The 23,109-nt window shown below is 37.5% G+C and overlaps 1 protein-coding gene across 6 annotated transcripts in view; it reads right to left on the bottom strand.

The window, feature by feature from the left end:
- The window catches only part of LOC150087516 (laminin subunit alpha lam-3-like), a 746,420-nt gene that overhangs the window by 118,706 nt on the left and 604,605 nt on the right, over positions 1-23,109 (bottom strand). For all 6 annotated transcript variants that reach the window (XM_090371226.1, XM_090371225.1, XM_090371229.1 and 3 more), the window contains 3 exons: positions 15,619-15,773; positions 10,547-10,703; positions 2,212-2,333 (listed from right to left, as the gene is read on the bottom strand). In XM_090371226.1, coding sequence (XP_090227352.1) covers positions 2,212-2,333; positions 10,547-10,703; positions 15,619-15,773 — 434 coding nt within the window. The remainder of the gene's footprint in view (positions 1-2,211; positions 2,334-10,546; positions 10,704-15,618; positions 15,774-23,109) is intronic.

The raw sequence follows: 23,109 nt of genomic DNA, 5'->3' as shown, positions 1-23,109 counted from the left end.
AGGATCTCGAACAGCTGGGTCTCTGTGACTAGAAAACAGAAGCCAGCTGGAGTTGTGAATATTAAAATCACCAAGGAAAATTACCTGATTGTTAGGAAAGTTGGAATGGAGAAAGTGGTAGAGAGATTTTAAACCAGTGCAGATTGAAAAGAGGAGATTCCAAATTATTAAGTCTCTAACAGAACTTTGAAGTGAAAGGAATCATACAGCAAATGATTTGGACAACTGAGATGGGCAGTGGTTGAATCTACTGATAATTGTGATTCTGTCAGAAAGAGTCATGGGGTTTTGCAGACTATAAGTGGAATGGACATCACTGAGATTGAAACTGAGACCACATATATTTGTAAAATGAACAAGGGAGGTTTAAATCTTTTCGCAAATAAGTTTGTTCTATTAGTTTGACTAAATACATGGTGTATTTAGTAGTAAGAAAATATAGGGGAGACATGTTGTATGAAATAATGAAATTTTTATATATGGCATACAAGTATCAAGAATGTACCCAGCTCACTGACATAACATGGCCTCAACAATGTTTCATTCACACACACACACACACACACACACACACACACACACACACACACACACACACACACACACACACACACACACACACACACACACACACACAACTAGGAGTCCCTCCAGCACTACCTGGCTAGTGTAGAGATTATACACTAGCTGATCCGGAAGTCTCCTAGAGAGCTACCAATAGATTTGGTCCAATGAACTATCTAGCAGTTGGCCATATGAGGAAAGACTTTGAATATGTTTACTGAAGAAACTAGGCACCTCAAAGTTTGTTTGTTTGTTATTTGGTTTTTAGGAGCATTAGCAGCTAAGGCCATATTGCTCTGGGATATGCGGTGGTCATTCCCTGACCTTTCCGCATCCTCCGTATTTGGTGATGGGCTCGAACCCCGGTCTAATCAAGAAGCGGGTGCTACGCACTGCTGCTCCTTCCCACCTGGCTATGGAGGCGTCTGCACCTTAAAGGAAAATGAATGAGGGTAAAATTTTCACTGTTATAGATGATTCCAGAAGTAAGGGGGCCATAACTTTAAATTATGGGGGGGGAGTTTATAATGGAAGTTTTATTTTAGTCAGAAAGTTGTTAATTATTGAAATAGGTTGCCTCCATGGATGGTTGAAGCTAACAGCTTGGAGAAATTCAAAGCTCAGTTGGATACCCACATGTGAGGAGCAAATCAAATAGGTGTTATGTGTTTTTATTTATTATTTTTTGCTGAGACAGCAAAAGCCCAGGGCTTCCTTGCACTATACAACTAATATTTATACTAAATAACTTTGCAATGATAAATTTTGGAAAATCAAATTTGCTAAAACTCATATACAGTAGAATTCTAATTTCCTTCTTGTTCAAGTTGTAAAACAAGAACTCTGTTAAGATAAAGTTATATTTAAATATATTTTATTCAAAATGGAGAACAAAGGTACGTTTGCATAGTTATTGTTTTCATAATCTGTTTCTTTGTGCAAGCAGCAGACACATTTTTTTTGTCATGTCAAAAGGCCAAATTTGTCATGTTTGACAAACCTGGTCAAAGTCTGTTTCATATTCTTTGTGGAAGGTGGCACCCAACTTCATGCCTATTGTGAATTTTTTCAAGTTTCATTGATGATCATATCTTGAATAGAAAATTTTCCAACACCTAACCTCCTTGTTTATCCAATCTCTATCCTTGTGAGTATTGTTACTGGGTTAATCAAATAATAGTGTCTAATGTAATGATGGATGCACATCAGCAGAATGAAAGTATTGCAGAATTCTCAGCAATTCTATTTCAAATGCTACACTTTGCCATGGATAATTAAATATTGTTTCAAATTTACTAGAAAAAGGGTAGGTTATAGACTAGTTTAAATAGTAATTTGTAGTACCGTGCCACTTGGTAGATGCTAGGACTTTCTGCATAATCATCTTCTTTATATTAGGAGTCAACTTCCCTCCAACTATTTTGCTTCTATGAAGGATAATTTGCTCTCAGTCTAGGTTCAGCTTCATATTGGCCATGTGGTATATAAATACCACATGGCCAATGTGTTATAAATACCACATAACCAAGGGTATATAAATATAACCTTGCACTTTTCAAAGAACTTAAAAGTCAAAAATGTCAGTTAATAATATACAAAGACTGAAAAAAGTAAATAAAATAATAAAAATGGAAATTGCTTCTTTACCCTTCTTTACAGCCATCACAACCCTGATTTGTAATAAAATTCCAGAGTCCTGCTTGTTTTCCCTCTAAAATTACTTCATAGAGGCACCCTGCAAAGTTTCTTGCCTTCAGCTCTCGTGGCACCTAAAAATTATATCCCAGAATTTTAAATTAATAAAAGTAAACTCACAGAATCAAACTATTTTGCAAAATAAATGAATTACAGCCATTTTAAAATGTAGAAAACTATCATAAGAATGTAGGTAGTAAAATTTAAGGGTACCAAAATATAATGATATACAGTATGAAAAAGAAAAATACTTTACTATTACATTTTTGGTCCATGAGGTTGTCACAGACATTCTCTCAGATATGCCAGACAAGCTGTACCTGCTACCTGGGAGTCTAAAACACTGATGGAACTGATATTCGGGTGACATTCAAGTCAAGTGGACCCAATTTCGGCGAAATCCGGATGGTCTGTGACAGCCAAATCCTCTGCTCGCACCTTCACGATGGTGGGACTGTTAGTAATCCTGGGTATAACCTCAATGGACAAGCACACTGTGGGTGACCACCCAGGTGTGAAGAGGGGTCGAGGTAAGAAGGGGTAAACAGGGGTAGAGGTGTGGCACCCACACCACATGGAGGAATGCTGCCCCCTCTGTGTTACCAGGTAATACTAGGTGGTAGATGACTCTCATCAACCGGTGCAATACCATCACTTTGCTTACTGGAAGCTTGAAGTGGTGGAACCCATGTTTAGTCTCCAGAGCTAAGTTCCGATCAACCCTTCCCCATCTCCTCCATCATGCAGTATGACTGATGGCTTTTGAGGTTATGTTGAGCATCATAGCGAGATCCAATGTTCCTTACATTTCAAGGATACAGCGCTAAAACGGTGTTCGCAGGCTGGCCGCTATAATCTTGCTACCTCTACTCTGCCATACCCTCTTCCTTGAGTGTTGGAACAAAGGCATTTGTTCCCAGAGTGTGGTCACATGATCAGCCTGGTTGGCTGGGGAAGACTCCTGCTTACTAACGGAACTCAGTGACGTTACTCCAGTGAATAAAGTGTTGTAAGCTTAAGCTTATTTAAAAAAAAAATATATATATATATATTTTTTATAAATAAATTAAAATTAAGATAATAATAATAAAGTATATGGGTAAAATTAACATGGGAACATTCTGTATAATTAGAAAATTTCAGTGAACAACAATTACACACGCAACAAACAGTTGTAATGGGATAAGGAATAGTCATTAGGAAAATATCTAAGGGCGAGACCATATTTCTCAGAAGTATGGTGAACATTCGACTTACTGAAGGGAGGTCAGGTCAAAATTCAGGAAAATTTAGGTAAATTTCGGATATATAAGGACTGGTTCGGTGGCAAGTAAGCGGAGTTTTTTTGGAGTTAGCAAGTTGGGAAGCAGCGAGTAAGTTAGCAGTCGAGAGAAGTCGTGGTTGGAAGTTGTAGTTAGGTGCATATATGTAACTAGTAGTTCAGGAGAGTAGATAAATTTATAGTAAGTGGGCCGTTTAGTATGAATAGGCCACATTAAAGTGAGTTGGTCGAGTAGAATCTTTGATAATAACAAGGAATATGATGTGGAAGCTATTAAAGAAAGTGCCGGAAGATCAAGGAGCTGGTCCAAAAACTCAGAGAAATTAAAGTTATTGTAAGTACTGTTTTGTATTATTATTCCAAGTCAAGGGAATAATCCAAAAAAAAGGGAGAAAGGCATTCTGAAATCCTAACTGTGATAAATTTGACTAGCCTAGGAGGCAGCTGGATAATCAAACTGGATGTCGTAAAGAACTATATATAATTCAATTTAGAATGAGATATAGAACAGACTTATTGAAATTGTCTATCCCAGTGGGGAAACATCTGTAATATGGAAAAGTTTCTTGTGATAAATTTTGTATGTATTTAAGTCATTTTCTATAATTAAACATGCTAAATTTTTCATGTGTATTGTCAATTGTCTCACTAAATTTTCTAGCTAAATAAATAAATTGCCTGGAATTTTGTTAACGCAGTCAGAGGCCCCAGCATAACTTGTAGTTACCAGATAAAATTGTGTATAAATAAGTAACTAATTATTTATATATAATAGTACACGGAAGAAGGAGGGTACGCCTACAATTGACATGCCTATTAAGAAAGGAAGTCATACAGTGTCTTTATGTCTATAATATGCAAATGAGGAATGAATTATTAATGAGGATTATTAAATAATGATAGTATTAGGAAATTATGACGCAATAGCTACTCCATCATTGATAACTTTTAGCTATAATAATCTGATTAATATGTCTAAAGTGTGTTGTGCATATTGCCTACTGTGACGTCACTCTGTCACGTGGCACACGTGTTACTAGTACCTGTGGACAAATAGTGCTCCCTAACTGATTTCCTTAGAACTACAAAATTCAGGAGCTTTGTTCCTCCTCCTGTAGACCTTTCAGGAGAAATCAAATTTACTCAGGAGAAACCCCTTACAACTGCTTTATTGTAACTGTATTGGTCTTCCACCCCAACCATACAACCCTTAGACATGAGCTCAAGAGAAGCATTCTCATTGTCGGCTGATGAGAATGCTGTAGCAGATGATTCAGACCAAGTTGGCCTCCCAAAGTCAACAAGTCCAAGAAAAAGAAACAGAAAATTATTAGGAGAGCAAAAACCAGGACACCCCGGTCTCCTCAAACCATACTAGAATTTTTCAACAAAGTGCCTCTTGATGAATCTGACCCTGTGGTCTCATCTGAGTTTGAATTTAACACCTCAATGCCAGTAGCAGATTGCCTAGCCCTTGCCCCTCCTACTCTGCAATCTTCACAGGCAAGCTCTCCCTACACTGGGAAATTACAAACCACTCTCTCTCCAATAGTTATAAGTGCTCCTGCCTCCCAGGCAGCTTCAGGGCCTTCCCCCAATCTATCTGAGAGTCCTAGCCCAGTATCTGCAGCCAAACTATCAGCTAATCTTCCTACCCCATCAGGGGCCCCTAAGACCTCCTCTGCCAAACAACCAGAGGGACCACCCATAGCATTTGATCAGACTGAGGCAGAAGGCCTCCCCCAATCCAGAAAACTAGCCATTACAGCAACTACACCTTCTGCATAACCTACAACTCACAAACCTATAGATGAAGACTCTCCAACCCATCAAATAATATCTGCTTTACATAGGAATCTTGTGACCTTTCTCAATCAAGATACTAGTCGATTCACCAGACAAGCGGCAAGTTATGTCCAGGAACTCTGGGCCACCCTTGAATCTATTACCACTGCCCTCCTCATCAACAGCGAGAAAATAAAAACCACTAACGAGGAACTTAAGACAAGAACCTCCATCCTTGAGAAGGTGCTGGACACTCTACCGAATCTTCCTACACCACAGTCTCCACAGCATACTCCCACACATGCACAAGCGCTGAGGAATCCAAACAACAAAGAATCAAACCCAAAGGCCCCGCAACCTAGAAAACAACCACTGCTTCAAACACCAAACCTTGTGGTCCTCAGACCAGCAGAGATAGAAGGAACACAAACAAGTGAGGATTTTAAAACCACCATAATGAAAAAACTGAAGGAGGATTTAAAGACAACAAAGATAAAAATTATTCGAAAGACGAGAAATGTAGGGGTAATAATAGAAACAGAGTCAAGGGAGGATATCAAGAATATTGTGGAAAACCCCAAGAAAGCCACACTGGGTATCACTGCAGAGCCACCCAAGAGAAGAGGGGCCATCAATCTTCATTTTTGATGTCAACAAAGATGTGACAACTGCCCAACTTGCGGAGGAAGTCGTAACTCGTAATCTACAAGGGATAAATCAAGACATGACAAATCTTGTGCAACCAAGATACTCAAAAAAAGTCAAAGTCCGGAGAAAACAACTGGATAGTGGAACTGGCTCCTGCCACTTGGCAGATTCTAAAACATCAGACAAGACTCTATTTTGAGTGGGGTAGCCACAGGTTCAGGGAGCATGTGACCGTGCCTAAATTCTATAAATGCTGCACGTATGACCACACCTCCCATACATGCACTCAGATCACACCAACTTGTGGACTGCTCTAGCAAAGGGCATGAATACAACAGCTGTCCAAACAAGGAGCAAGAACCAGTTTGTGTGAATTGTAAATCCTCAAAGCTCAAACACATCCGTTCCATCAGGAACCCAAAATGTCCGACGTACAACAAGATAAAGAGTTTATACCAGATGAGGACTGATTATGGCAATACAATTTAAAAAGTTCAATACAACCAAGCTGTTAATACTACAACAAAACGCACACCACGCCAGAGCAGTGCAGTGCCTGAACAACTCAGAAAAATAGCAGACAAGGAAAATGCCAACATCCTCTTGTTGCAGGAACCCTACACCCACTCCAAAAAAGTAAGGGCTATCCAATAGCATATAAAATCATACAGGCTGAGAATGAGACCCCAAAAGCGGTCATAGTGATCTGCAATCCAGCCATTACTGCCACCCATATCACACAACTCTGCACAGGCTGGGCTGCTTGTGCCCATATAATATCACCCCTGGGATCTTTCTATGCAATTGCCTTGTATTGTAGGCCGGGGGAAGAAATAACATTTGCCACGAGATACCTCCAGGTTGTGTTGGACACTCTCCCAGGCCAACGGGGAGAGTGTCCAACACAAGGGGGCGGATGTAAACTGCCGCTCCCCAGCTAGGCACAGCCAAATACCGGACAGAGGGGGCATTGGAAATGGGCAGCATCTCGAGGAGTTCCTGGCGAATTCTCTCTTGACAGTCTTAAACAGGCCTCACCACCTACCTACGTTTTGTAACACTCTGTGGGAGGCAACAATTGACGTACCCCTGCCACCGGAAACCTTGCAGGACACATCACTGGCTGGACAGTCCAAGACTCCTGGACCACGTCTAACCACAGAGTAATTACCTTCCAAATCAACCGATCTCTCTCTCTATAGAAAACCAATAGCAAAACAGATGCTTAATCGCTTTGCAGTAAATAAAGCTGACTGGAGACTCTTTGGGAAACTGCTGACTCGAACCTTATGCCAACACCGCATTGAAGCGGATCGACAGGAAGACCCAGACGACATCCAGAGAAAAATTACCAAGGCCATAATAGCGGCCAGTGAGGCTGCGATGAAGTGAAAATTGCCCACACCTGGTGCAGTCCCTTGGTGGACTCGGGAAATCCAGAACCTTCTGAGGTTCTGGATTTCCCGAATAAAGAAGTCATAAAGGCAAGAAAACAATTCCAAAGGGCAAGACGTACCTGGTCGGAAGTGGAAGTAACAGCACTCAGACAAAGATAGGCAGCAGTGAGAAACAGATACACTGAGTTAATATGAAAAAGTAAGCAGAAGGCCTGGGAGCAATTAGTCAGCATGACTGGAAATGCCGACCCCTAGGGGGTGTGTACAAAGTCACTATGAATAAGCTCCCCAGGGGTGAGGTCATGACCTCCACCCACACCCTACAGGGCACATTGGCCACCACCTGGGAACAGTCTATCATCAACATCCTCAATGTGATTTTCCAAAAACCAGCACACCCACAACTACCAGAACAACTGCAGATCTGCGATGGAAATGAAGCATATCATTTTCATGAAGCATATGAAAATGAAGACAGTTGTAGAATAGATGTGCGAAGGTTTGCCTTTAACCAGCGGGTGCTGGAACAAACTTCCATCTGTCGTTGTAGAAGTTGATAGCTTAAATAGATTCACGGCAGAACTTGACAAATATTTGGGGCGAGTGGATGGGTTAAATAAGGTTTTTTTTTTTTTTTTTTTGAGGCTGATGCTATATAAGCTTGCTTTTTTGCATCATGTGCCTTTGCTAATCTTAATGCTAAGGTCTCTTCTCCAATGGAGCCTCATGGCTACTCCCAACTTCATATTGTTTGGCATTACAAGAATGCAAAATGGGTGACCTGCAAGATTTCTTTTCTTCTTTTAATTGGTCGGATTACTGTTTCAAAACTTCTTATGTCAACGTTTGCTCAAATCGAGTCAGTGAAATTATTCTTGTAGGAATGGAATCCTTCATTCCACACTCCACTTTAAAATATTGTCCTTTATCTACCTTGGTTTTCCAAAAAATGCACTAAGGCTGTTCAAGAGAAGAATGTTGCATATCGTAATTGGCTTGTTTCCAATTCTTCAGTTTCATTTTCTGCCTACACAAAGCTCGCAACAACTGTAAAACAGTTATTCACCAGTCTAAACTAGATTTTGAGCAGGCTAAGAGTAGAAAACTTGCTTCTTGCCCTAATGGTAGATGAGCATTCTGGTCCCTTGCCAAAGCTATTGGCCACAACTTTTGCCCATCTCTTCTCCCACCTGTCAAAACCAGATGGTTCTGTTGTCACTTCAGCCAAGGATAAAGCTGATCTGCTAGCATCCCATTTTTCTTCCAACTCATGTATTAATGATATTGGTAAAACACCTCCCATCATTCCTAGCACATTCCATTCAATGCCTCCTGTGGTCTTCCGTCAAAAGGATGTCAGAAGGATTTTGACAAATCTTGATGCTAAGAAAGCTTCAGGTCCTGAAGGTATTTCTCCACTTGTTCTCAAAACCTGTGCTCCTGAACTTACTCGTGTTCTTTGCTGCCTTTTTTAACTTTCTTATTCCAAAGATGTTTTTCCTTCTGCATGGAAATTTGCTCATATCCAGCCAGTTCCTAAAAAGGGTGACAAATTCCTCCCATCTAATTATCGTCCCATTGCAATTACTTCTACTTTTTTCTAAAGTAATGGAGAAATAAATTAACCGCCAACTCTTAAACTATCTAGAAGCCATGGGGTTTGGCAGACTGCAAGTAGAAATGGACATCGTTGAGATTAGAATTGAGACCACATATATTTGTGAAATGAATTAGGAAGTGCTTGGGAGGTTTAGATCTTTTCGCAGATAAGCTTGCTCTATTAGTTTGACAATTCATGGTGTATTCAAAAGTAAGAAAAAGTTAGTGGGACATGCTGTATGAAGTAATGAAATTTTTGGATATAGCGTACATGTGGTAAGAATATACCCAGATCCTTGACGTAACGTGGCCTCGACAATTCTCCCCGCATACACACTACTCGGACTTCCTCCAGTCACTATCTGGCAGAGTAGAGGTAGCAAGATTATACACTAGCTGATCCGGAAGCCTCCTAGAGAGTTGCCAATAGGTTCGGTCCGGTGTGCTAACTAGCGGCTGGCCTGCGAACACCGTTTTAGAGCTGTACCCTCGAAATGTAAGGAATATTGGATCTCGCCACGACATTCATCATAACCTCAAAAGTCATCAATCATACTGCATGAATGAAGAGATAGGGAAGGGTTGACTGGAACTTAGCTCTAGAGACTAAACATGGATTCACCACTTCAAGCCTCCAATAAGCAAAGTGGTGGTATTTCACCGGTTGATGAGAGTCACCTACCACCTAGTACTGCCTGATAACATAGAGGGGCAGCGTTCCTCCATGTGGTGTGGGCGCCACACCTCAACCCCTGCTTACATTGGTTCACAACTGGATGGTCACCCACTATGTACTTGTGCATGGAGGTTATACCCAGGATTACTAACAGTCCCACCATTGTGAAGATGCAAGTAGAGGATTTGGCTGTCACAGACTGTCCGGACTTCGCCGAAATTGGGTCCACTTGACTTGAGTTCACCCGAATATCAGTTACATCAGTGTTTTAGATGCCCAGGTAGCAAGTACAGCTTGTGTGGCATATCTGAGAGAATGTCTGTGACAACCTCAAGGAGCTAATATATATATATATATGTGTGTGTGTGTGTGTGTGTGTGTGTGTGTGTGTGTGTGTGTGTGTGTGTGTGTGTGTGTGTGTGTGTGCTGATTCGTGTTAGAGAAATGAAGAGTTAAAGAAACTGGAAATGATATTTTTTTTTTTTGGTTTTTTGTTTATTTTTTATTATATATTTTTTTAATATCATATTTTTGGAAAATATGTGAAGGCGCTTCGAAAGGATTAAGATTTTCATTAGATACCCATTTAAAACTTGTAATATCTAAGAATATACTTAGCAACTGCTATGAAAGTTAAAGTAGCATCTCAATGAATTGGCTATTTGTGTGAAATGATAAATAAAATAATAAACTTTTTTAATTTCTTCATATTCATCTCATCCTCAGCATGAATTTTATTCATCTTAATGCCACTTCAGATTTTTAAGAAAAATATACAAGACACTGAACCTCAGTAAATTAAATCCTGGGCAGCTGGACAAATCACAACAATAATATCCATAATTACTCATATAGAATAGAAAGAAAATTAGTAAAGCTTTAATTTTACTTATAACTAACCTTATAGCCTTTAGGTTGTCCTCCAATAAAAAAGTATGATGTAGAATCTAAATCCATTTTGGTGAAACCTGGTTGGGATGCACCGGTTACTTTATAAGGATCATCTTTTTGTCCATCTGGTGTTGGCTTTACACTCAGTGTGGCTACATTTCCAATTCTTAGACAAAAAGGTAACATCCAATGAAAATCATTTAATGCAAGGATTTAATAATTCTAATAAACTTATATAATATCCTTATTTACATAATTTATATTTACTTATTACTTACTTATATAATTATTTTAAAACTCATTTTAATAAAGCATAATAATTAATAATTAATTATATATAATATAATAATTGGCTGCCAATTGCAGCTCAAGGGTTTTGTCTTAAATATACGAGAGCAGGAACTTTGCTAGAAGGGACAGAGAAGTGATGATCCTATTCCAATAAGCCTAACCTAACATTGAATTGTACAATTCAATGGTTAGGCTCCTCATTTTAAGGATATAGATCTGCTGGAATGCATGCAGAGAACTAGGTAACTGTGAGATGATTTGATTGAGGTGCTTAAGGCTTTGAATGGATTGAGCAAGCTCAATGTTGATGGCATTATTGATCTTGCTCAGACTACACACATGAGAGGAGGGAACATAAATTCAAATTGAGGATGGTTGCAAGAAAGATGTGCAGAGGTGTGCTTCACTGTTGCAATAAACTTCCATCTGGTGTTGTGCAAGAGCAGTTTGAATAAATTCAATGAAGAATTAGACAATTTATTTTATTGAAGTGTGGGGGGGGGGGATTCAGGTGAAGTGTTTTTTTTTTTTTTTTTTTTTTTTTTGGTTAATACTTTACAAGGTTGCTTAAAAAGATTGCATTGATTACAAGATTATTTAAATTTTGGTAAAGGGAACGGTAAAGGGAAGGGTTTTTGCTTTTGTAAAGGTACTATGGCAGTCTCGGACAGTTTTTAAATTCTATACAGTGGGACCAACTGATTAGCATTAGTAAAGGCACATGATACAAGAAAGCAAGATTATGTAGCATCAGCCAAAAAAAAATCTTCTGATTTCACCCATCCACTCGCTCCAAATGTTTGTCTAGTTCTGCCTTGAATCTATTTAAGCTATCAACTTCTCTATAGACAGATGGAAATTCGTTCCAGCAATCGACCACACGCTTGCTAAAGCAAACTTCCGCACATCTATCCTACAACTGTTTTTCCTCAATTTAAATTTATGCCCTCTCAGGCAATTATTCTGAACAAGAGGAAGAATCCCATCTTGAATGGCTATAGAGCATACTCAAACCATTCAAGGCTTTATACACTTCAATCAGATCACCTCGCAGGTGCCTAGTCTCCAGACACTGTAAGAAAACTTTCTTCGTAAGAGCAACTCTTTGTTCCATTCACTAATCTTGTTACCCTTCTCTGCACTCACTCCAGCAGCGCTACATCCTTTCTAAAATGAGGCCTCTAGACCTGTCTACAAGGTGTGGCCTTACCATTGCCTTATACAAGGGGATAATCACCTCCTTATCCCTGCTAGAAAAATTCCTGTATATCATTGACAAGACACCATAAGCTACTCTTCTAGTAGTGCAGAAAATTTCATATCTGCCTGAACAATTGCCCCCGGGTCCTTTTAATTCTCTACCACTGTCAGTGTAGTACCACACAGTTGATAAGTTGCTCTGGGGTTATTGCTTCCCATATGCAGTAATTTACATTTTTCAATGTTAACCTTCAGTTGCTGCCTCTCAGCCTATCTGCTCTACTTTTCTTGATCCCGTTGCAGCAGTGTACTGTCATTAGTGTCATTAACAACCCTGCCAACCTTTGTATCATTTGCAAACTTGGATATTAAGCCTGATATACCATCATCAGTATCATTAATAAATACAGAAAACAATAATGGACCCAACACCGAACCCTGAGGGACTCCACTAATAACATTAGTCCACAAAGAGCAGTGTCCATTGATTACCACTCTCTGTCTTCTCTCACTCAACCATCCCTTATCCATAGCAGCAATTTGCCTCCAATGCCACACTGCTCCAATTTGTGCAGCAGTCTTCCATGTGCAACATGGAAGACTGCTGCACAAATTGGAGCAGTGTGGCATTGGAGGCAACAGTATCAAAAGCCTTTCTAACATCCAAATATATGATATAAAAGTTATTTCCTGCATCCAGTTCCTTTGTGACCACATCATAGTATCCAATCAAATTGGTCAGACAAGACTTCTCCTTAACAAACCCATGCTCTGTCTGAGCTATAACTGAAGTCTTGTCTAGATGATCCTGCAGTGCTTCTTTAACTAGTGTCTCCATTAATTTCACTGGAGCAGAAGTTGCCAGAGATTAATTCACCTCAGGCATTCCCCTCCCTGAATAACTCCTCATGTGTGAATGTAGACACAATATATTCATTTAGTTTGTTAGCCACCCGAGCAGGATCATAAACAGTTGAACCATCGATATCCAGTGGACCAATCTGATTCCTACCCTTCCTTCTAGAGTTTACATATGTAAGAACTCTTTGCTGATTTTCTTTGCATTCTTTGCCAAAGAGTTCTTATAATCTGCCTTTGCCTGCCTAACCTCCTTTGTGACTTGGTTACAGACCAGCTTATATCTATCGTAGGCTTCCATGTCACCCATAAATTTATATGTATCCCATGCAATTTTCTTCTCTGCCACATGTCTCATTAGTTCATCTGACCTCCATTTAGGCCTAAACCTTGAACAATATTTCTTAGTTGGTATGAAAATAGTAGCTTCCAAGATTAATTCTTTGAATGCTTCCCATTTTGAATTTGTTGTTGGTAACATCATCATCAGTTGGTCCCTCCGTATATAATTTAAATACTGTCTCAGACCTTTGCAGTCGCCTTTACGAAAGCAAAAACCCTTCCCTTTACCCCTGATGGTAGTTACCTCTTTGACTAAATCCCGCTTCAGCACACTGTCATCACTGTCACGTAGTGGTTCCTTTATCTGAAGATTCTTGATGCATGAAGAATCACTACTGATATCAGATCAAGAGTATTACTCCCTCTAGTTGCCTGGCGAACATACTGCTGTAGAAAACAATCATCCAATAAATCCACAAAAGGCTTGTTAGTGTGTGTGAGTGACCAATCCACAAATTCCAGTCAATATCTGGTAAATGAAAATCCCCCAGTATACAATTGTCTGCTTTACTGGCCCACTCTATTTCCCTGTACAGTTGTTTATTATAATAATCAGAGTCATTAGGCCTATAGCACACTCCTACTCTCAATTTTGATTTCCCAGCACTTATGTCACAAAAAACTGTCTCAACACTGCACTGTCCAGCCATGCTGACTGGCTGTACTTCCTTGGATTTATGTGTTTCTTAACTAATAGCATAACCCCTCCTCCTTTCCTATCCTGTCTATCCTTACAGCAAATTCTAAATGGGAAGCATTCAAGGAATTAGTCTTGGAAGTTAGTAGGCTTTACATATGAACTGCGAAATACTTCTTCAAAGAGGCCTCTGAGGTTGGGTATATTCATATTGTAGTTTTAAATGTTTTCCACCAACCTAATGTAGAAATAAAACACAATGAAAACGAAAACTGGAATCTTGATAACTATGTATTTACAATAAATTATATTTGCCTGTATTTACAATAAATTATATTTAACTTTACAACTAAAATATATAAAATTTACATATAAAATATACTAAATTAAAAGCGATAAAACCATAGCTTTCAAAGGCTCCTGCCTTCTTCTTCAGTGGTGCATCTTTAAATACCAGCAGGTTCACGGTACTCATCACGTGTTTCATTCCCACGTGTTCCGTTCTCTTGTGTTATGAAACCGGAAGTGGCTCGGGAGTGGGTCATATGGAACCGTTCATCCCTTCTGAGGATAGTAGCCTCGAAGAGGGGATGGATCCGCGTTCCTCTATCTCTATTAATGTTCACTGTGGAACAGATCCGGTGGTAGATGCCTTTCATCAACCAGTGAAATACCACCACTTTGCTTATTGGAGGCTTGAAGTGGTGAAACCCATGTTTAGTCTTTAGAGCAAAGTTTCCGGCATCCCCCTCTCCCCATACTTCTCCTTCAACCCATGCATGGTACTAAGTACTATAGGTTTTGATACCTTTCATGTTTGGGGTTCTCATAAAAAAAAAAAAAAAATCCGCAAACTCTCGAGCCACTTGCGGTCTCAGAACTTATGCACCCGATCGGTGATGATAGCATCGGCCGGGGAGAAGCAGCACCAGATCTTCTCAGACAATGCTATCATCACCGATCGGGCGCATAAGTTCTGGGACCGCAAGTGGCTCGAGAGTTTGCGGATCTGTTCCACAGTGAACATTAATAGATAGAGGAACGCGGATCCATCCCCTCTTCGAGGCTGCTATCCTCAGAAGGGATGAACAGTTCCATATGACCCACTCCCGAGCCACTTCCGGTTTCATAACACAAGAGAACGGAACACGTGGGAATGAAACACGTGATGAGTACCGTGAACCTGCTGGTATTTAAAGATGCACCACTGAAGAAGAAGGCAGGAGCCTTTGAAAGCTATGGTTTTATTGCTTTTAATTTAGTATATTTTAATGTATATTTTATATGTATATTTTATATATTTTAGTTGTAAAGTTAAATATAATTTATTGTAAATACAGGCAAATATAATTTATTATAAATACATAGTTATTTATAATAAATTATATACAAGATTCCAGTTTTCGTTTTCATTGTGTTTTATTTCTACATAAGGTTGGTGGAAAACATTTAAAACTTATATCTGAGTGATACCATGTCTCTGTTATCCCTAAAATGATTAGTGATGGCATGGGAGAATTTTTACCCCAAAGCTAAGCATAAACAAAGAAAATTCACTATACAGTAACAGTTGGTAAATCAGACATTATTGGCTATGCCCTTAACATAGAAAGTAAGGTGGCATGGAAGGTAATGAGAATGACAAAAATAGAAATTTTGTTAAACAAAATATTAAAATTATCATGAAAGAATTCTAAATTATGAAATGATTGCTATATCTTCAATAAAAATAAACTAACATCATTACACATACCTGTTTACTTCAATTTTATACCAATGTTCATTCCTCAAAAACTGTTTATCATTGGTTTCAATTGTAAGATTATGCTGAATAACCTCTGTTCCACCACCAGCATTCCACAAAAATCTAATATGTCGATTTACCATTTCAATTATCATGAAGTCATCCTGCATCCACATTAAATAAAATTTTAGCATAATTCATTGATTAAATATTTTATCAGTTCACTAGTAAAATGAAAATGAATGAATATAGAATATGGCTATTAATCATATCAAAAACACATTATATTTCTTGTATTATATTGCATACATATATAAATTTATACATGTATGTACAAACACATGCAGATGTGTTGCAAAATACTTAGCAAATACACCGATATTTGCTAAGAAAAGGACAGAATCTTTGTACTTCTTAGATGTATATTTCTTTTTATTAGTAAAAAGACCATTATTTTGATGTTTATCATCTCTTCAGAGAGTCACTGAGTACATCATCAGATTCCTCCACCTAGTTACACAGAATGAACAATGTAATTGAAATAGTTAAACTGGGCTGATTATGTTATCCGGTGCTTATTTACCTAATCGTATTTTATGAATCTAGTGTACAGAGGACGAACCTATATTCTAATTTGAATTTCATATGGATTATAGGATGATAATTTTTTTATCAAAGTAAACAGTTTCAAATTTATCTAAAGACTATAAATGAAACAAAAGGAGAAAAATAATTACAATGCTTAGAGTAAGTCTGATAATAACACACCTCTTGTGATATACAACAAGAGGAGTTGAAGGACCTTATGCTGCTATTTTCATTTTTTATTTTTTTGCCAGATATTACTACTTTTCTTTCAGTAAGAATATTTCCAATAAATTAAAAATAGGGCTATTAGGTTAAAATACGTAGTGGAAGTTTTCAGAAAGAGATCAATATAATGCATTTGCATATGTGCATATGCAAATGCATATTGTGGCCAGTGTAGTTCGTTAGTGCATATAACACAAATATTACAAGCAATACCGCATATTCCTTCAACTTTGAGATCATTTTTTCAAATGTTGATCTTGGAATTATGTAATGTCACTGTATTGCAATTAAATTAGAGTAGGATAATATTTCACTGAGCACGGGAACATTTTAATGCTATTTTGCTGTTTGTTCTCATGCTATAAACTATATCAAGTGAAACATTTTCACTTATTTAAACATTAAACATGCCAAAAATTAAATCTGTTATAAAATGTCATATGGAATCGTGGATTGCTAACCACGGAAAAGATTCTACTATGAATGGCATTATTGTGTTCTCTGTTTTTTTGTGAAAAGCACATTCCATGCAAGGAAAAAATTCGAGACTGACCAACATATGAAAACAGCTTTGCACATTATTGCCAAGCAAAGGAAAAGCAAGGAAAATTTTCAGAGTTCAAAAGGGAAAAGTGATTTTTCAAAGGCCCTGGTAAGCAGCAATGGATGTAACGAAACAACAGACGTTTGTGGTTGCTATATTGCACATTTGATATATGGAAAATATCCCTTTCAATAAGTTAAACAATCTAGTCTTCAGGCAATTTATGAAAAAGTATTGCATAAATCAATATACAGTAATACCCCGACTTACGCTACCCCGACTTACGCGAACTCGGAGTTACGCGGTTCTTGATTTTTTCGTTTGGCAACGCTGCCGCCCACTATCTTCAAGGTCGTTTTTCATATGTTATCGATATACGGTGCGACGGCGGAGAATGAGAGCGAAAGATGAACAAAATTCAACTTTGCTGCTTTTATGTTTTTTATATCAGTGAAGGGGAAACACATTTCACCATAATAATGTAAAAACCAACACAATTCCAGCTATCGGTATAATCGCAAATGCAATTAGATCGAGTTTACTACCAGTTTATAACAGATTTCACTAGCAGAAACGCAACTGGATTTTTATTGTTTTATGGTAGTAACCCCTAGAAATGTGAGGTGTTAATAGTGTATTTCTGCCTTTATGGTGTTGTTTATTCAGTTGCTACATGCGCGCAGCTTTGTTTATGCGTATCAAGCGTGCCTCCTCGTTTTGTAATTGTGCTTTATTCCCTAAAAATGAGTAAAATACTTAATTAAAAGGTGTGAAAAGGAAGCGTCCTGGTGAAGACACTGCAGATTCAGAGAGAAAAAGAAAAGCAATTATCGATAAACAGAGGCGGACTGGGTCAACAATTCTTACCCGGGAAAATTTATAGTGGCCTCATACTATGGTTTATGGCCAAAATCACACTGGCCCACCGGGGTTTCCCCGGTAAGGCTTATGGCCAGTCCACCTCTGTCGATAGAGAAAAAATATGAAATTGTGAAACGCTTTGAGCGAAATGAAAGACCATGTGATATTGCACGAGCTACAGGCCTAAATGAAGCAACGGCGAAAAGCACACGACAATTGTAAACTTGACAGGTTGAAAATTGAAAAGGGCTCAATTGTAAAGGGCTTAAAAATTTTAGAAAACATAGACTCCAACGAAGAACGCGTTATAGCTACAAAGCAAGGAATAAAAAAATTATTAGCTTGCTACGAAGAAATTCTGCGTGAAAAAAAGAAGACGCTGTGTCGTCAGACGAATTTGTTAGATTTTATGAAGCCATCGACATCGAAATAACTTTTTAACGTAAGTCATTTGTTTTTTTAATACATATTTTGTATTAATATGTATAAAGAACTGCAATTTTATTAATATTTTTCTTCTAAACTAGTGTTTTTGTTAGTCCTTGGTCCCAATTAAGCAAAATTTATATGTATTTATATGCAAAGTTGTACCCCGACTTACGCTAATTCGACACGCGATTTTCGTCGGACCCACCTATCGCGTAACTTCGGGGTATTATTGTATTCCAGATGACTCTACCTCAAGAAAGAATTACCTTAGCACTATTTACAGCAACATTATTCACGAAATTTGTAAAAATATTACAGAAAACTACATTTGAATGTAAAGAAACAACAGACATTTGTGGTTGCTATATTGCACATTTTATATATGGAAAATTAGATGCAGAACCATCACATCCATATTTAAGGCTTATGAGGCCTTTGAAAAGGTGAATTTTCAATGATTCTTTGCAGTTATTATGGCCATAATTGATTCATAGCAAAAGAGTCTGCATTAGTGACACTGCTTCATATATGGTAAAATCCACTTCTGTGTTATAAGTTTTCTCTCCAAATCTGATCCATGTTACTTGCTTATTCAATGGCTTACATAGGTTGGCAGAGGCAATTCAGGATAATTTTGGTGAAGTTAAACTTATTTCCAGTATAAAAAAGATTTTGTCAAAAGTGCCTTTGAGATCAGCAACTTACAGAAATATGCTATCTACTTTTCCTCTCACACCTGATCCTGTTCATACAAGATGGGAAAATGGTTACAAGTAGCATCGTTCTATGCAAAAGTTTTGATTCTATAAAAGAATTTGTTGATTCCTTAGATAGCATGCATTCAGCAGCTATTGGTAGTGCTAAGGCAATGCTTTCTGATTCTCTGGCTAGAAAACATTTATTGTTCATCAAGATTCATTTCAGCTGGTTACCTAGTTGTATAATCGAACTTAAAAAAATTAGGCCTTTCTTTGAACAGCATAATTGGAAAGATTAAAAAAAAAAAAACGTAATGGCAACTTTAAACCATGCCTGGAGGCATAGGAGAAGAAATAAGAAGAAAATACAATGTTTCAGAAAAGTACTCAGATTTCACACTTTAAGTAAAATATATTCACACTTCAAGGAAAATAGATGAATTTACAAATGGGAAAGGAAATGAACTTGCATTTCAAGTAGAGGCTATAAAAACTCACATTTTTAAATCAGCCCAGTCACTTCCATAGAAGTAGAATGTTCATTCCCTGCATATAAAATAAATGATTTTTGATGATAAACACTACAAATTTACAATGGACCACTTCAAGAAATATATTATTGTGTCTTGCAATAAAAATTATTTCAGGTGTGAGTTTGAAAGGGGAAACTTTTAAAAAAAAGGATGATAAAACTTTTCATAAAGAGTTTAATTACTCTAACATGTTGAATACAAAGAAACTGTGGTTCAATTAATTGTAATAAATGAGTCATAAATGTTAAAATTGTAGTGCATATATTAGCATTTTTGTGCATATCTCAGTATATTTTAGTGCGTATTTGATCTGTTTTTTAGTGCATATAATCTGATGTCTAGTTATTATATATATTTGAGAATATAACCTATTTTTTCTTAATCTGGGTTTTGCAAGCAGTTTTAAAAACTGCTTATATCTGTAATACCTTATACCAGAGCTTCCCAAAGTGTGGAACGCACCCCACAAAGCAAGGGGACACATTGATTGTTTTGGGGGAGCCTTGTTGTTTTTACGGAGAAGCTTTTTAACAAAATATGCAAAAAGAATCCCAGTGATCCAGGTATGAAATGTATTTTATTTTCAATCTTTGAGAAGTCTACCTTATACAGATAAAAATGAGAATTTATTTTCTATCTGTGTAAAGTGTAGCAGCTGCTCCCTAGAAATATGGCCCATTCAACCAGACTGCTACAATTCCACACAACAGATAGTCATTTTGGAAATGGACAGATGAGTCCAGCTTTTCCTATCAAAGAATTTTTCTACGCCTATAACAGCCACTAGTGGTCTGATCAGAACTCCTACATAGTGCATCCACATGCACATCAAGCCTGCTTCCTAGCAATGCTGGGGCAGACTTGATGTGCAGACATTGGTAGGCACTGTTGGGGATTTCCTAACTGGAATGTACCTTCTCTCCAAATGTCATGATTTATGCTGCTTTCTTATGGGAAGCACTACCTTAACTACTGGAGGATGTGCCTTTGGAAATACAGTACTGGATGTGTTTGAACACAAGAGGAACTTCCATATTTCAATATAGAGGTTACAAAGTTCTCTAATGTATTCATTCCAAAACTGATGGATAGGCCATGCAGGACCCATCTATTGCACAACCAAGTCACTAGACCTGAAACCAGTACCCTTTCTTCTATGAGACATCTGAGGGTGTTTGTCTTTCACCACTTTCACAAGAGGAACTTCCATATTTCAATATAGAGGTTACAAAGTTCTCTAATGTATTCATTCCAAAACTGATAGGCCATGCACGACCCATCTATTGCACAACCAAGTCACCAGACCTGAAACCAGTACCCTTTCTTCTATGAGACATCTGAGGGTGTTTGTCTTTCACCACTCAAGATCCTGTATGATTACAAGATCTTCCAGGAAAGATCTTGTAATCAGTCTTCATGCTGCACCAAGTAAGTACTGCCATGAACATGCAACAAATATCCCAAACTGGGCAGTTACCTATTCTGGGACACAATGTTTTGAGAATTTGCTTCGATGCTAACATTCACTGTCAGTTTGAATACACACCATTGGTTAGCAGTGGTACATACATGCTGTTGCACAGCAGTTGCACAATATGTTTTGTGCATACTTGTAACACACCACTGTCACATCACACTGAAGTAACCAAAATTAATTTGCTATGCCGGATTGTTTGTACCAAAGTTGAAAGAAATCAGTTTTAGTACCAAAAACTGATTCCTTTCAACCATGCTATTTGTTACATCTTGCTCTTAAAACCTTGAAATGAGATATGACATCAATAAAACTTATGATCATTTTCATGCTAACCAAATCTCCAATCAAAAAATTCCCAGAACACTTTTGCCTTATTACCCTCTGAATTAACTGAATTCTGGAGTCTGTGTGCAAAGCAAGCTAAACAAGCTGTATATTTTTATTTATCTTCTATTGTTATCATGATAATTACTTCTGCTTTATGGTAAATAACAATGTCTATGCTATAAAGCAGTATTTCAATTTCACTTTCACTGAAATTTCTGAAAGTATATTTTATAGTGAGCAAAATTATTTTACCAAAAACAAAGTTCAAGCAAACAAAAGTAGGAACCAATGTCATCTGCTTAATGAATAAATAACTTTCTGCCTATTAAGCTGTTAACAAATTTCCATCTCTGTCTGTACTGTTAGAAAAGACTTCTCAAGATTTTAACTGCCTGAGCATTCCAGCATATCAATCTGAAAGGGTCAAGAAGTATGAGGGATTATTGCACCCCCATACATCAGCTACCAACCTGGCAAGATGGGTCAGTTCAGATGACTGCTCAGTATTGAGAGATGCAGATCTAAACAGCACCATGGAATGCAGACACTAAACCAAGAGTTTCTGTAAATGATTAAGTATAAATAATTAAACCTTCATGGGTATTTTTATTTCACATATCTAAAATAAGCAAAAGAAACATTTGTATAAAAATTATTTTTGTAAATATTTCAAGTGTTTATGGGCGGTTAAAAAAATAAAACTTTCAAGCAAATTTCATATGAATTTCACAAATAAGCAGAAAAATATAGCTAAAAAAAAATACAGCTGAGAAAACTAATTTTATATATATATATATATATATATATATATGTACAAATATTTTAAATATTTATGAATGGAAAAATAAATCTATAAGCAAATTTTCCATCTAAATCTTTCAAACATAGAGTAAAAGTAGTTTCTTCATAGACAGTTTAAGGCAATGTTTATTTGAAAAAGTGAATCCAATCTTCACTTGCATAAAAAAGATTTATGGAGGCAAGCCTTTAACATGCTCTACCATTTATAGTGGTACCAGAAATTTATGTGATTGATAATATTTAGATAAAAGATTTTAGGCATGTTATTATCTCAGATAAATCAAATTTACATTTTTGTGGAATTGTCAATAAATATCACTAGCATTTGGGATTCTGATGTCTCTGTTATTGACAAACTTAACATGATAACCCAAATTCAATGTTCAGCACAAGTTAATGCAGTTATAACAGTAAGCTTTCTTGTTATATGATAAATGATTTCAGTGCTAGACTCATTGTTGTTTTCAATATTTATCAATGATATTATTATTATTATTTTTATTATTAGACATATGGTGAAAGGAAGCCTGAGGCTTTTGCTGATGATATCCAGCTCAGGACCCTGGGTGTGCCAAGCTTATACTCACCAAATATGAGGCCCTGGGGTTGTTGATGAAGGTATATTAGGTTTAATGTCTAAGTCTGCAGATGGTACAACAGTTGGCAGGGTGGTTAATGACAATCGGCAGGGTACTGCAACAAGATCTAGGAAAATTAGGTCGATGGGCTGAGAAATGAGAGTTTAACATTGACAAATGCAAGGTACTGTAACACAAGAGTAACTTATCAACTGTGTGGTACAATGCTCAAAATAGTGAAGAGTGAAAAAGACCTAGGGTAATTGCACAGTCAGACATGAAATTCTCTGAGCAGTGCAGACATGCTGCCAGAACAGCTCATGGGGTTTTGTCAATGATATACAGAAACTTTGCTAGCAGGGATAAGGAAGTGATTATCCCCTTGTATAAGACCATGGTTAGGCCTCATCTTGAATACTGTATACAGGTTTGAAGGGAT

This window comes from Mastigoproctus giganteus, chromosome 4 (assembly GCF_048544385.1).
Source record: "Mastigoproctus giganteus isolate SK-2022 chromosome 4, ASM4854438v1, whole genome shotgun sequence".
NCBI lineage: Eukaryota > Metazoa > Arthropoda > Arachnida > Uropygi > Thelyphonidae > Mastigoproctus > Mastigoproctus giganteus.
The sequence above is the reverse complement of the archived record's forward strand: the minus strand, read 5'-3'. Positions and strand labels throughout refer to the sequence as shown.